Source organism: Marmota monax, unplaced genomic scaffold, assembly GCF_021218885.2.
Source record: "Marmota monax isolate L192 unplaced genomic scaffold, Marmota_monax_Labrador192_F-V1.1 WCK01_AAM20220418_F8-fsc00015, whole genome shotgun sequence".
NCBI classification, from domain to species: domain Eukaryota; kingdom Metazoa; phylum Chordata; class Mammalia; order Rodentia; family Sciuridae; genus Marmota; species Marmota monax.
Genome location: NW_026692194.1, coordinates 299,022 through 314,390, shown reverse-complemented (window position 1 = coordinate 314,390; position 15,369 = coordinate 299,022). Strand labels below are relative to the sequence as shown.

Here is a 15,369-nt window from a genome sequence, read left to right as displayed (position 1 = left end):
CAATGGAGATATGAGTAGGATATTATCTGAGCCCTGGATGACCATGTCCATCTATTCAAAGCACCCATGGCCAACTGCATTAAGTAAGGACTGAGCTGCCTATCTTTCCTCTTGGATCACTCTAGTGCCAGCCTCACCTAATTAGCTCTTCTTCTCTCAAAAAAAAAAAATCTGTTTAGTTCTCACCTTAAGGTATTTGATCCAGGTCACTGGGCCACCACATCAGAACTTAAGGAAAATGAAGACAATGTGTGAAAAGTCCTAAATTGGTGCTTAACTTGTTACATGAAGGTCATGGTTCCTCATGTATCAAGGGTTCTGGGCTGGACAAAGTGTTCTTTATGGAAAAAAACACCCTGAAGTGAAAGCTGGGAGGAGAGAGTCATATAATGAGAACAAAATTTCAGAATATTAGGAAAGTCAACCAGAGGCGGATGTTTGAAGAGGTGAACTTAGGTCAGCTTGTTGGGTGGGCAGAGGGCAGTGCAAAACCATGTGCTGGACCAGATTGATTTTCAACCAGTTTAATCTTAATTGAACTCAGTCTGCCTCTTTGGGCTTCATAAGGTTTCTCCCAACCACCCTGTTATTAAACATAATAATTAAAAAAAAAAACTTCAGAAATTGACAAGTAGAAACAGTGAGCTCATTGATTGTGTATCTGGGTCATTTTGTGCAGGTCTACTGTTTGTAATCCTTACCTTAGCAGTTAAGGTCATGGATATGCCAGCCCACAAGGCCTCCTTCATTTCCTATGTTTGCCTTGGAACCGGTGGTGGTATCAGGAAGAAAGGAAAATACTTAGATGAACTCAAAGAAAAGTGATAAGTGTAATTACATAAACTTTCTCTCTCTCCCAAGTGGTATTTGGATCATGGTTAGCTACTCCCACATGCCCTTATCATGGCAATAGTTGCAAAGTCTAGGGCTATATAAACCAGATTTAGAAATAAGTGGGACATACAAAATCCTATTATGAAAGCAGTTGCACAAAGTCTGAGAGAGAGAGAGACAACATGAAACACCTTGTAAGTACATTTTCTAATTTTAAATAAGGTAGTTTTACCCTCAGAATATAAAATAGCTAGGGAGAAGATCTTCTCTACCCTACTGGACTCTTCCAAATAAATCCAAATAGAATTTTCAAATCTTATTTTGGCACATACCATTCTGGTTTATTGTTTTGTTTGTTTTGTTTTGTTTTATGTACTGAGGATTGAACCCAAGGGTGCCTAACCACTGAGCCACATCCCCAGCCCATATGTAGAGAGAGGCAGAGTCTTGCTCAGTTGCTAAGTGCCTCTCTAAGTTGCTGAGGCTGGCTTTGAACTTTTGATCCTCCTGCCACAGCCTCCTGAACCGCTGGGATTACAGGCGTGCACCACTGGGCTTGGCTACCATTCTGTTTTTTAGTATCTGAAAGAAGAGTCTTCACCAAGGAAACTAATAACCAATTTCTTAAGTTTCAGGACTCTTTCGGCATTGGGTAGGTGCATATTTTAAGGTCCTGTCTTCCTGGGTTTATCTTATTTACAAATTGCCAGTACAGGAAATCTTCAAATGTATATTATATATGGCACCAGTAATTTTGTCATCTGCATCTCCATTATCTCCTTGACTGACCTCACCACACTATGATTACTGTTCGTTGATTAGCTATTTACTTCTTCAAAGACATATCTCACCTTTTACTGTAGGAATTGCCCCTGGAGTATTTCATGGGCTGTTATGGGGATGGGGGAGAGGGGGAGTGCCTGTCAATTCCAGCTGGTGTGGAAGTGCACTTGAGCCAAGTGAGTCTGAATACATCAGATAATGAGCTGTGGAATATAGGGAAGGGTTTATTGCATTTTCTCCCTAGCCTGTTGCCACCCCCAACTAATTCTCTTTCACTTCTTCTCTGATTCCTGAAATACCTGTGTGGCAAGGCAGACCACACAGAAAGGAAATGATTAGCAACCAGTATTTTAAGAACTGGTCACATTTGAATACAATCTATTGAAAATAAGGTAAAAAAAAAAAAACCCTAGTGATTGGTCTTTTATTTTTAAGCAAGCTAAGAGAATCCAGAAGAAAGGAAATCAATAGGATATCTGTTTCTAAGTGGGTGCATAGGGCAAGGCAGGACCAACAATGTGATTTGGGGTTTGGATAACGATCTAGACCAGTGGCTGGAAGTAGAGAAGAAGGTGCAGCTAAAGGAGATGGAGGCCTGGAATTGTGACGACTATTACATTTGGCCTAGGATGGCCCTACCCTGTGTGCAGATTGTTAGGCAATCTGACAGACGCTGTGTGCAGGTCTGTCAGATTGCCTAATATTCATCCCAATGATTGATTGCAGAAGCAAACCAGTAAGTGTTTTTGAGTGAATGATAAAGCTTTGCCTCCTGAGAAGCCAGAATACCCCATTCAACCATATTGAACTAGTCTCCTGATACACAATGGAGCCCTGTGGGCATGAGAGACAGTGGAAATTATAAATCATTTTAAGGAGGCTCTGACCCCAGCAGTGCCTTAGACTGTGGACTATCATCTGAAGTTAAAGAAAAAGTGCATTGATATTTGTTCCCATTTCAGACTGCATCTTCCATACTCGTGGTCTTCTTCCTAACTCCATCTCTGGCCCTAAGGGTGAGTAGCGTGAAGAGGGTCCCATCTGTCTAGTCCCCCTTGGGCAGAAATATTTCCAAGGTGATAATCAGAGTGACATCCCTCAAATTTCATATGGGTAACCCTTAAACTTACAGAACACTCTGGGTTTTTGACTCTTCTCACTGTTGCTTGGTTTTCTCTAGAACATCAGTGACAGCCATCCTCTGGATGGATCTGTTGGGACCCAACTCATCCATATCAACGCCTTCCGAGGTATGGTCAGCATCCGAGACAACAATGTTTTGAGTCAATGGGATGGAATCTTGGACTACAAGAATGTAAGATGTGAAACGCATTCATTACAATGCCACAGGAAGCTTTGTCTGGTCCCAAATGTAGCTCAATGCTTTTCCAGAGAGAAGAGGACACTGTCTTCATTTGCCTTCTCCAGGTTTAGGTCCTCAATAGAAATGCATGCCTTTAGGTAAGGGACCAGCTTTACTGAAGGTGCAGTGACTTCTTTATGAGCCAGAGAATGTAGGAGACTCTGGTCTATAGGGTTCCTGCATCCCTTTGGGTTTTTGTGAGTTGTTGACTTTATGTGGCTGCCCAAATCCTAAGAAGGCCACATAAAGAGCCCTCGTGTCTTGTAACTGAGATATGCTACAAAAGTTATTCGTCTTGACTCCAGATTTTAATGTCTATTTCTAAAGAAGAGCAATGTATTTCTTTCTTTCTTTCTTTTTTTTGAAATCTGCCTGCACCTTGCCATCTCTTTGAGTACCAAGAGCTAGCAGAAAGAGGCAAGATCAGGGAGGGAGCACCCATGTCCTTGGGTTTGCTCTCTTACAGAAAAGCACCTTCATCTCGGGAATCTCACTCTGCCTTGTGGGCCTTAGTTGCCATATCTGCAAAACAGCTTCAACAACAGCCTTGCCACCCTGGCAGGGCTTTGAAGTAAAAGCTCACACTCTTCATGCCCTCTGCCATCCAGGCCTTCCCCCACCCACCTCTGTCACCTTCTCTCCAGCCACTCTGGACAGTTCAGGATGGAGCCCTCACCCCAGGCGTCCCCTCTACTCTCACCCATCCCCACCATGTTCTCTTTCCTGACACTTCCTCCACTCTTCACCTAGCCCATTCCTGATTCCTTCTAGGAGACCTCTCTGGAATCCTCTTAGAGGGCACACAGTCTAGTGATCACTATCACTACTGCAAGCCATGGAAACTTTTCTTCAATAAAATATTCCAGCTGCACACTCTACGGAGCACAGGAAGTCAACACCATTGCTGGAGAGGATTCACCGTGGGCCTTTGTCAGATACAGCTGCAAGAGTCTGCATCTCTAATCCATGCCTAGAGAGACCAAATGGCAGGCCCAGCACCATACAAAAGCGGGTACCCAGGGCAGGCCTGGTGCTAGATTCTAAGTCTATTCGTCTTAATCTAGAACTCCTAACAGCCCTGTACATTCAGCAAGTACTCAGTAAACAATGCTCTCACAAGCAGCTACATCTCATTTCACCCTGTCATCTCCATGACAACACTGTAGGAATGGAGTCATTATTTCTGCTTTATGGATGAAGAAATTGATAAGCAGGGAGGCCACTGAGTACCCTGATGACTGCTGAGTGGCAGAACAGGACCTTCAAGTGAATCGTTTTACTAGAGCTAACTCCCTGTGCTTCTGGGCCCACCTGTCTCTTAGTGGCTGCAGAGTGCCCCAGGGGATTCCTGGGGAGTGAACCCTCTCTAGCAAAAATAGCAGGGGACAGTGCCACTGGGCCTGGAGAGCAGCAGGGCTTAGTATGCATTGCTACTGGTCCTGGTGCTAACCTTTGCTCCCCTGTTCAGATCAGCACGCTGCTGGTGTGTTCTACACTACAGTCAGAACAGCTGGATGTCAGTCCCTGCAGAGAGTGGGTGCCTATCACTATTGTGACTGAATGAATAACATGTTTCTTCTGTGTTGCTTAAAGGCCCTTTTTGTGGCTAAGCTGTTTAGCATGATGGCCTGTGTCCTTGCCAAGATGGACCAAGCAATCTTCCCAAGTTTGGATGACATTAGCATGGCCCTACGCAGGCAGGTAAGTGTGACCAGGTCACTCTGGTCCCCTCCTACCCTGGTGTTTTCCAACTTACCTCTAATCTCCTAGGACAATTCTATGCACAAGGAGTGACTTAGTTCATGCTTGCTCTTAATGCCCATGAAATTACAACATTATACAAATGGCCTCTTCAAGTCAAATTATAACTGAATCAACGAAAATTTCTTGCAGTGACCACCTTTCGATGTTTGTATTCATCAAAGGGTTCATGCTACATGCTAGTGAATGTGAGTTGTTGACTGTAAATATCAGAGTGACTTATATAATATTATATGAATATAATATTCATATAATATATGAATATTATATTATATTAAGGAATTCCTTGAGAATTTTGTCTTTCCCTTCCCACCACCAAACAATACACAAGTATTAACTTTAAATGAAAATGAGCCCAAGACTGCCGAATCTGTCTTCCTTAACCTCTTAAATGACAAGAATTGTTAAGATAAGTTAAAAATCAGCAGGAAGTCCTTTGCAATTCTTTGAAATCTACTCATTTGCTAAGAAAACTGAAGAGCACATTTTGGAACACTGGCAGGAAGGGTTCCTGACTTTGGGGAAAAAAATAAAAATAGACTTCATGTCACATAGAAATAAAGCAACTTATATTCTTAGGGAAGTCTAAAATATCCCATTGATTGAATTAACAAGAAAAAACATGTAAATGCAACAAATAATTTTTATCTACTCTATATTATCATCAGAGATGAGAAAGCATTAGAGAGTGAAAGGAAGTCACCAGGTCACGCAAACCTACAAATTTTTCTAGAGTAATGTCGCCTCCTTGTGGCTAGATGTGATATTGCTGTCTGAGACTGAACTCTAGGGCAGGTTGGGTTCACAGCCTAGTTCTGTGCATTGAATCAAATACATCCTGTTGCCACTCACCTGAGGATCAGGGTCCCAGGATTTCATTTCTTCCTCCTTCTTGTGCCACATCTATATGCTGTCTCACCATTTTAACATGCTACTTCTTCCAGGATTCCAGTCATTACCCATCCACCCACGGCCTGACCTATACTGTTTCACCTAGCCGGATCAAGAATTTAGCTCAGTATGGAATTCTCATCAAGGACCTGTGCAGAGATGTCCCCACCTACTTTGCTCATCAACAGAAAGAAGGTGTGTTAACAAACCCAAGACCTTGGGTGAGTCAAAAGGTGCAGTATGGTGTTTAGGTCATTGGCATAATTTAGTGATAGTTGATTCCATTTCTTTGTGAGTGGTATAAAAATCACATGGCCCAGGATGTATTGCCCCTGCTGGCAGAGATGATTTCTTGACACTAGGAATCACTGAGAATGGGGAGCAGAGTTAGCTTCATCAGAAGGTCAAGGTCAGCTATCTCATCAAAGGGATTTGACAGTTGATGGATGTCCTCTCCTGACTCAAGGCTACATCATGCCCAAGCATCATGGAGTCTGTTGTGAGTTAGAGTCCCATTTGGGGTTCTCACTTCTTGTTCTCAAGAAGGCTGGAGAGGTAAGACCCAAATAGTTACAGCCCACACTGGGAAAGGAACAACGCAGTGGTTGGCACCCCTTTGGGGGATGTGACCTCAGCTTGAAAAGCTACCAGATAAGATTTCATGATCTTCGCCCTAGTCTGTATATGACCAGGACACTTGTTCCTTTAGGCTATTGCCAGTCATTTATACCTTAGTATAAGTTTACCAATGAAAAAGGATTCAGGAGAACTTGAGGGAGGGGCTAGAGGATTAAGGAGGATAGTTATGGGTCAGTAAAACAAATAGAGAGGTAGAGGCACTTATTGTCCTTGGGAGTGGAGAAGGTAGAACCTTCCATTTCCAAGGTTCCACATCCCTGCTGAGCACCAGGTGCAGCTCATAATATATCCATTTTACCTTGAGGCCATTCTACCTGGTAAAATGCTTCTCTTTCTTTTTAAAGGTACTGCCCTGGCAGTCGACCCTAATTCCTGTTTTGCAATCCAGCTTCTATCTTTTATGGGACTCTCCATCTGTGGTGAGATTCCTGGACTCTGAACCTCCAGGTCAGCTGCATGAAGAGTGGACCCACTTGGCCTGAGCTGCTGGCCTGGGGCAGGTACCTGGCCCAGCCTCTGCCTATGTGAAGCTGCTCATTTCAGATCTCCATCTTCTTTCTTTCAATCCAATACCCCATTCTGAAATCTGGGAAAATGGATAGACCCTCTTCCTCTGGATTAGAACAATAAAGCTTCTTTCATTACTGATCTAGCAGATGAGCCCTACCTGTCGGCACTGTCCTCTCAACATTGCCAGCCAAGTGCAACATAGAAAATCACACATAGGCATGCTGCAAAGGAGGAGCTCCCTCTCTTGGGATGTATCTCCTTTCTCCTCCTCCTCCTCCTCCTCCTCCTCCTCCTCCTCCTCCTCCTCCTCCTCCTCCTCCTCCTTCTTTTTTTTGGTACTGGGGATTGAACCCAGGTGTACTTAACCATTGATCCATATCCCCAGCCTTTTAAAAAGTATTTTTTTATTTTGGGACAGGGCCTTGCTAAGTTTTTGAGGCTGACTTTGAACTCATGATCCTCCTACCTCAGCCTCCTGAATTTATGGGATTACAGGTGTGCATTACCAGATGTGGCAGGATGTCTCATTTCTAAACATCTCTCTGGGATATTCCTTGAGGAATTCCTTGAGAATTTTGGCAATAAACAAAGAAATAAAGACAATAGCCATAGAATAAACTCAATGTCGGGTCTGCAGTCTTCTGAAAATTGGAGTTAAGATTCCAGGGAATCCCAGGCTGTTGCTGCCCAGTGTCCATTATCTGCCCACTCAAAGTTTCCCAAGGGATCAGGAGCCACTAGTGCCCAGATCCTGCCTGGAACATGCTGCTGGTCCTCCTACTGCATGCCTGTGCTGGAGACTCCCCATAGCTCAGCCTGCATAGTGTCCACGGCTATTCCCATGAGGCCTTTCACCAGGCCATGAGTGAAGGCAGACCCCTGAAGAGCTGCAGCTGCCCATGTGCCCATAGCCTCCTGGGCCTTGAAGAAGGACCACAATGAGGAGCCCTCAGGCCTGGCTCTGAGCACTTGAGACTGGAGCTTAAGACTTCCAAGACTGTTGAGGGCTACGGAAATCACCACCCTGTGTGTTTCCTGAGAATGCTGTAGAGGGGTGGGCCTTCTTTGTTCAGTTGTGTTTTAAATGTTAAAAATACATCAACATTTTTATTGAGGTAAAAAATACAATGAAGAGAAGATTGAAAAGCGCAGCTCAATGAATTGTACATATGTACCCCCATGTAGCCGTCACGCAGATGAATCTGTAGAACTTTCCCAACACTCCAGAAAGTTTCTTCATGCAATATCCTGCTCACATCCCGTCAGGCACAAGGGCATGGAGAGGGGCAGCAGGTGACTGTGCTGGAGAACTCTCAGCAGCACTCAAACACAGCTTGCAGGACTCTTAAGGTGTGGTCCACTTCAGACTGGAGGGGGCTGGTGAGCACCTCAGATTCTCCCTATTCTAGTCATTAATTTGAGGCAAACAGAAAAGTGAAGCTTCCCAAGGTCATGAACAAGGCCATTGGCCAGGCATTGCATGCCTAACACCATGTCCTACAATATGCAAAGCTACCTTTCCCAAAGAAAGCTAAGGGATGGGCTACCCCATAAATGGGAAGTGTGAGGGGCAGATTCTTGGCTCGTCCCTTCCCAAGGTCATATGCTACAACATGAATGGGAGGAACCACATGTGTTTCCCTCTTGAGGCCCAGAGAGGTTCTATGGTGTGAACATCTGGTGAGTTGACAGAGTTGATATCTACTTTTCTCAGCCCTTAAGAAGGAGCTGATTACAAGAAAATATAATGAAGTCCCAACCTCCTGGCAGTGGTCCATTGAACCCATTCCCGGTAGGCATGTGCCTAGTATGTTCTACCAGCTGCTTGTCAGTTATTCAGTGAGTCAACAGTGTGGAGTAGAATCAACTGATTTAGAGAGTTAAGAAAAAATCAGAACACAGCATTCTATTTTCAAAATGAGATCAATATTCTAAAAATGAATAGGGATAACCCATCTCTAAGCAGTAAGTGCCAAAGGAGACTGCCAATCATAATACCCCTTCCTGGACCTTACCCCCATGCCACCGACACTAATCCTGGACAGCTAGGGTCGTCACCAGAGAATTTTAGGTTAAAACTAATTTGCAATTAGAACTAAGAGGAACCCTCTCTTCACTGCCAATGAAGCTGGGAACATGAGGCCTTTGGGTTTGACAGCGCTATTGGTTCTTTCCTCCTGAGAAAACCAGTATAAGTCACCAAGGATGACATGTAGAAAAAAGGAAAGTTGAGACATGGGAAAAGAGGGTCTGGCCACCATCAGGCACAGAGTTTTAGCTTCCCAAGACCAGAACATCCCTTTCCCTCCAAGGCTAGTGACATGAGACAATAAAGTCTCCTTTGGTGTCAGAAAATTTGATTTGGGTTCCATTACTTACAAACGCCAAGGTTCCAGCTAAAATACTCTACCATTTACTTGACATTTTACTGCTCTTATCAATTTTTAAAATATAAATGCCTCATTTACTCAGGGAGAAAATAACTTTCTTGACTATGGTAGCTCTGTCCTGAGCCTTTTCCTCCGGCATACCTATTCCAGTGTTGAGCACATGGTAAGTGCTTAAAAAAAATGTATTAGTTGATGACTATTAAGAAGCAGATGTAGAGTATTAGGAAGAGGAATAGTCAATGGCAGGTGGGAATCGTGTTAAAATAGTGCCTCTTTGTTCTGAACTTGCGATCCAGCTGACCAGACTACATGAGACCCAGGTATTCGATCTGGGAATTTTCCCAAATGGTGTAATTTCTTTGAAAGGATGGAAATTGCTTTCCAGCTGTATATTCACTTGGCATTCCCAGTTATATTTTCACTCCCATGAGGATTTCCAGTACAGTATGTCTTTTCCTAGGTGTTAGTTATTTCTCCTTCCCTCTCCACTCACTCTACTCAGTCTACTGCAATGACAAATCCAAACATATTTCCTAAAGGGTGTCCGAATGGCTCTCAAAGCTGAGTGCTTATCAGAGGGAATAGTTTACTTCACCTGAGCAGTTAAGTTCTTTGATAAAAGTATACTATGTCCCTCCCCCTCACTGGGTCAAAGTCACTGCTACCTGAGCCCCTGTTCCACCCAGGCTTTCTGGTGCATTGGGACAAACACATGGGAAACTGGTTCCACAAGCAGATGCAGACAGATGTGGAGACTCACACGCAGCCAAACCATCTGGGGATTTTCACACATTATGCACTTTATTGGAAATCCTGGAGGCTCTTTTTTCCTTCTATATATTGCTTGGCTTCCCTTTGCTGCTCATAAAAAGAACTGACATATTTATCTGTAAATATAACACATTTTATTACTGAATCTCGCAATTAGACAGGATGTTGAGAAAGAATTTAATTTGATTTCTGAGTGGAAACCAAGGTTAGATTTCTTTGAAAGGATGAAACCCAGTAGGTGATCATCCTAAATATGGAAGCCTGCGCAGATGGAAATTCCCAAGATGCCCAGGAGCCCTGCCTTTGCACAACCTCCAGCAGCAATATCATCTGGAAAGGTGAAAAGTTTAAAAGGTCATTAAAAATATATTACAAGGAAACAAATCAAGGATTTTTGTAAACATCTTAAGTACTTATAACTTCATAATACTCAAGATTTTAGCTATTCTGGCATAGCAAAGAATAATACCATATTCACTTAAATAAGATTGACAATTCCTGGAAGTATTGATCAGCTCAGACCTAATTGATGCTGTAAATTCTGTGTTGGCAGCATACTTTGTGCCTTAAAAGTCCTAATGGGTATTGAAATTTTTTTTTCTAGGCAGTAAAAAAGTAGTAAATGCTACTCCTTTTCTTTTTATCTACCTTCAGCTACTCTGGGAATTTCTTCTGTGTTCTCATGTGCTGGCTCTGGTACTTTACTGCATTTAGAAACTGTACACAACTCAGTAATGACTGCAGTGCCCTGTGTTACCCGGATGATACAGGGCTTTCATTCCTTTGCCTGCTGTTTCCTGGATCAATTCTATTCTAGATTCTGAGGACATTTCTTAATGCTTTCCTTCATCTCCAAAAGACGCTATTTTGAGGGCCCAGAGACTTTCTTCTACTTGAAATTCTTACATTTGAAAAAAGAGGGCCCATAGTTATCCTGTGACACCCAGGAATCCTTTCCTATCCCAACCTTTGCGTTCACTCGTCAGCTTTTCCACTTGAAGGTACATTCCATGGAGACAGACCTTTCACCATCTCTGTGTCTATGACATTTAGTGCAATTTCCACACACACAGTAAGCACTTGATTTCTGAAGTAAACTGAGTCAGGTCACCTTTCCATTTATTTGCATTTCACACAGCACCTAGCAGAGGGCCTGGCACAGAGGAGCTTTCTAAAACGGTCTGGTGAATGAACAATTCCTTGGTACTCACCTGTCTTTTCAACCACTTCCCCCTTATACAAGGGGATGTGTTTGCAGAGTTGCTCAATGGGTGACCCAAACAGGAACCAGTCCACATTCGTGATCAGAGACTGCAGAGGGTTGTACTTGACCCAGGTGTATTTGTTGGAGGACATGACGTTTATAGTCTGTACCAGAGAAGGAAGCATAAAAGAAGCATAAAACAAACTGGCAACTTTGGTGCATCTTATTCTTATTTTCTCTTTCAAATTATTATTACTATTATTATTATTATTATTATTATTATTATTATTTTCTATACTGATGATTTCACTCAGGGCTTCAAGCATACTAGGCAAGAACTCTTCTACTGAACTACATCCCCAAATCTTTCTTTCTTTCTCTCATTCTTTCTTTCTGACAGGATCTCACTAAGTTGCTTAGGCAGGCTTTGAACTTGCCATTCTCCTGCCTTAGCCTCCCCAGTAGCTGGAATTACAGCATGTGCCACCTCACCTGGCTCTCTTTCAAATTATCAAACACAAGGTCATCAGGGATCTCAAGGCATCCTCTCTTTCTGACCACTCTGTCTGCAGAGAAACCTCACTATTACTAGTGCTATTTTGAAGTTGTGGTGGGTGGCTAAGCCCCAGGTATGAAGCATCAGTGCAGGGTTGTATGTTCTCACTGTATCCGATTGTTTCTTTGCATCTTTTATATCATCAAATATACAACTTTACTCATTGTTCTGCCAGTCTCGATTTCATAGAGCCTGGCTCTAAGAAGACAGTCTGATCAATCATCTCTACAAAGACACTGAAATTTTATATAAGTTTATGAGTTTAGGGCCTTATGCTGGAAATTGAGCTGAGATATACTTCAGAGCTCAAAGAAAGAAAGAAATACAGTTAAAACATTTTGATAAGCTGAGTACCACATCATGGGAAGGTACAATATTTTAATCTTCTCTCTCACTCTTCATTTCTCCATGGCTCAGAAACAGAGCATTTTTAAGGGTATCCTAAAATTACCTTCATCTCATAGAGGTACCGTTCCAGTTTGTCCAGAGCAGGGATAGCTGAATGGTCCATCCTTAGGACGTAGCAGGCTCTTCGGGAGAGCACCCTGGATGCGATGTAGCCCTGAGGCAACAAGAACAGAGTTACTGCCCCTCCTTAATTGCCTGGTTTCTAAGCATCTAAAATGATGTCTACGCCTTGGAGGAAAAACCTGAGCATGCACAGGGAGCCCCTACCCTTGTTTTTAAATCTGTAATCAGTTCTTTTATAAAATTTCACTTTCATTTCTTATTTGTCATTCCCATCCCTTTGAAATTGTGCACACCCATGATGTAGGCCTACTCTTTCATATTATAGGATCGGGATCTGCAGTTTGGAGTTTGAAAGATTGAGACGCAGCAATCTTGTGTTTTTTGATAGGTTTTATGTTGCTTTTCCCCCACTTTGGAATAAAATACAACATTCTTCAGAATTGTGGTGTTCAGTATTGTAGTTGCTAGTCACATATGGTTATTTAAAATCAAATTAGATAAAATTTTAAATGTGATTCCTCCATCACATATTTTGAGTGTTCAATCACAACAAGTGGCTGGATAGAGGCTTCCCTACAGGAAAATGCGGATATAGGACATTTCCACCATTACAGAAAGTGGATTCTGTCAGACAACGGTGCTTTAGAGCTCTCTAAGTGTATCTACCCCTACCCTCACACCTGCACACATGCTTCCCCATCTTCTTCCCTTCTTTTTTCTCCATCCTGTCTCCACTTCAAATCCAAATTGGCTGAAGAGGAATTAGTTTGAGAAAGTTGGGATGTGAAGAACCTTGGAACATGGGGACCGTGGAGCCAAAAAGCACCTAAGCCATTGAATTTTCATCTTGAGTGAAACTTTTCTCTACACAGTTTTAAATAATCATACACTCCATAAGGTTGTATCTAATAGGAACTCTCATAGTTCCTATTTTTCAATTCTAACAAATTTCTAACTTTTAAAACTCAAAAATATGCTGAAGGCAAGGCTGAGGACAGTGTAAGGGGCTCACCACTCTAGTTTTTTATACATTTGGGGGATTTCCATGACATTTGCTTTGTAAGAATTTTAGAACCACTTCCTTTTAAAGTGTATCTTGCAAAGACTCCATACTTTCAAATGTGCCATGGCACTCTCAACACAACGGGGAAGTAAGGAAGCATGTGAGGAGGTTTCTAGAAGAAATGGAGAAAAAAAAGCCTGTTTAAATGACCAGTGAGATTAGCTACAACCTACTTATATCTATTGTGCACATCTCTGTACTCAGGTAAAAAAAAAAAAGGGCCATCACTAGTGTTGGTATAACAAATAGATAAATGGATGAAGGACAGAATAAGTTTTCTGAGCAGTTTTCTGAGATGTATTTTTAATGCTAGTAACTAAAACTTGGAAGTACCTTCTTATAAAAATGTGACATTACTTATCCTATATACATAATTAAATGGTATAAAGTTGCCCTAATTTTCTGCTATGGTGTGATTGCCTTGTGGTTGTTCTTTTTCTACATGGTGTTTTGCATTAGGAGCTCTGATTTATTTGTTTATCCATTCAACAAGTATTTTGAGAGTCTTCTGTGCTGGGCTTTGCTTTGGTCACTCTTACGCTATGCCCACTTTCTGAGCCTGTAATGAACAGCACATGGCTCTTCCACTTTCTGCCTTAAAAGGTCATGACGATGCAAATGATTTCTATCATATTGTTTTTCTCAGAAATGATTCCAATTGCTTCTTTGTTAATAAATTGCTAGATTATTTCAAGGGAAAAGCAGAGGTGAGGAAATTTATAAGGAACTGCAGAGACAAACCCTGGAATGTAAATACACAGTAAGCAGCTGTCCCTCTGCCCCTTAGAAAACCAGTGTTGAAGAAAACAAAAATCCTCTTACTGCTTACATGTTTATAGTCAAAAATCGTGGTGGAAGAACATGATCCAGCATGGACGTCAACGGTAGCAGTATTTTTTTCATTGTCAATTGTCACTGTTTCCTGAACATTACCACCATTGTTGCCTGGGCTGAAGACGTTATAAACCTAGAATTGACAACAAAGATATTATGGGTTTTCCATAAATCACATGCATTTGAAAGGCAGGTCTCTCAGCAAAATAAAGCTTTCTAATTACTGCGAGCAAGTCATTAAAGGCTAAAACTTCTTCCTTGGAATCCTAGTCCAAAGCCCAGGCTAAGATAAGAATGCCAAGCTTTTCTTCAGTTTACTGCATCATAAAAAGGAGAAGAAATGATATCACAGGAGACTGACCACATTTTAAAGGAATGGGTTACATTGGTGAAGGCTTTGCAGTTAGAAATGATCACCCCATTATTTTCCTTATTGGTTATTTCTGGGATTCCATCTCAGGGCACATGGACTCTCCACGGTCCTTCAGATTCTCTTTTATCTTCCTTTTCACCTCCCAACATTTCTAAGGAAACAGTTTACCTCATATCCATGCGACTGTGTCCCAAAGATGGCCAGCACCATCAGAAATGCCACCTGAAAAAACAGAGCAGTCACATCCATTCCTTGTCGGGTAGTCACTGAGGGTGGGAACCAGAGGGGTAGACCCGGACACCTAGAGACACTGGTAAGTGGTCAAAAAGTGGAAAGCAGTCCACTTCCAAAGTGGAAAACACACACATTCACACACTCAACAGGCATTTGTTGAGTTTATGACATTTATAAGACACAAGGCCCCTTGCCACTTTGTTCTCAACTTTATCACCCTCTAGATAGAAGAAAAAACTGGGGGCTGGTGAATAGAATGGAAGACCTTATTTTCCTATGAGTATATTCCAAAATAATTCATACTGGCTTTGGATTACTTGTGAACGATGATGTCCTCTGGTTAAAAAAGAAAAGAAGATCTTTAATCCCTTGAGACTGAGAGAGTGAAATAGACTTAAAATAGATTCATGAATGATAAAAACACAATGGATTTCTAAGAGAAACTATGAAACCAGGATGCTTAAAAATACAGTTAACATTTGAGGCTGGCATCAAGGAAAATCTCTATACCCTGCTAACCCATGGCCTTGTGGTTTTATCAGGTGAGTGCTGGGCCAGCACACTGCAAGCCTGACATGGAGGCAGATCTGATATTTTGCAGACATGCTCACCAATCCAACATGCTGACATTAATGTCGTGCTCTCTCTGCAGGGCATCTTAGTGCACTACACTATCATTGAAAGGAGAAGAT

The 15,369-nt window shown here is 42.2% G+C and overlaps 2 protein-coding genes across 2 annotated transcripts; one reads left to right on the top strand and one right to left on the bottom strand.

Moving 5' to 3' along the window:
• Nucleotides 1-912: 912 nt before the first annotated feature.
• On the top strand, nt 913-6,923 carry LOC124079869 (gastrokine-3). The gene is made up of 6 exons (XM_046425714.2): nt 913-1,028; nt 2,580-2,633; nt 2,798-2,932; nt 4,574-4,681; nt 5,686-5,827; nt 6,616-6,923. The coding sequence occupies exons 1-6, from the start codon at nt 1,017-1,019 to the stop codon at nt 6,708-6,710; spliced, it is 546 nt and encodes a 181-aa protein (XP_046281670.1). The 5' UTR covers nt 913-1,016; the 3' UTR covers nt 6,711-6,923.
• A 3,165-nt stretch (nt 6,924-10,088) lies between these two features.
• On the bottom strand, nt 10,089-14,733 carry Gkn2 (gastrokine 2). The gene is made up of 5 exons (XM_046422127.2): nt 14,612-14,733; nt 14,066-14,203; nt 12,154-12,264; nt 11,154-11,310; nt 10,089-10,272 (listed from the first exon to the last, which is right to left on the bottom strand). The coding sequence occupies exons 1-5, from the start codon at nt 14,690-14,692 to the stop codon at nt 10,190-10,192; spliced, it is 570 nt and encodes a 189-aa protein (XP_046278083.1). The 5' UTR covers nt 14,693-14,733; the 3' UTR covers nt 10,089-10,189.
• Nucleotides 14,734-15,369: the final 636 nt, after the last annotated feature.

What these genes read in the sequence shown, in the direction of transcription:
- Gkn2 (XM_046422127.2), bottom strand. Translation starts at nt 14,692, where the DNA reads ATGGATGTGACTGCTCTGTTTTTTCAGGTGGCATTTCTGATGGTGCTG. An exon ending in CGATTTTTGACTATAAACAT is followed by an intron (nt 12,265 to 14,065) that starts GTAAGCAGTAAG and finishes TTGTTGCCTCAG; the next exon opens with GGCTACATCGCATCCAGGGT. An exon ending in GGTACCTCTATGAGATGAAG is followed by an intron (nt 11,311 to 12,153) that starts GTAATTTTAGGA and finishes TCTCTGGTACAG; the next exon opens with ACTATAAACGTCATGTCCTC.
- LOC124079869 (XM_046425714.2), top strand. An exon ending in CTCCATCTCTGGCCCTAAGG is followed by an intron (nt 2,634 to 2,797) that starts GTGAGTAGCGTG and finishes GGTTTTCTCTAG; the next exon opens with AACATCAGTGACAGCCATCC. An exon ending in GAATCTTGGACTACAAGAAT is followed by an intron (nt 2,933 to 4,573) that starts GTAAGATGTGAA and finishes TGTTGCTTAAAG; the next exon opens with GCCCTTTTTGTGGCTAAGCT.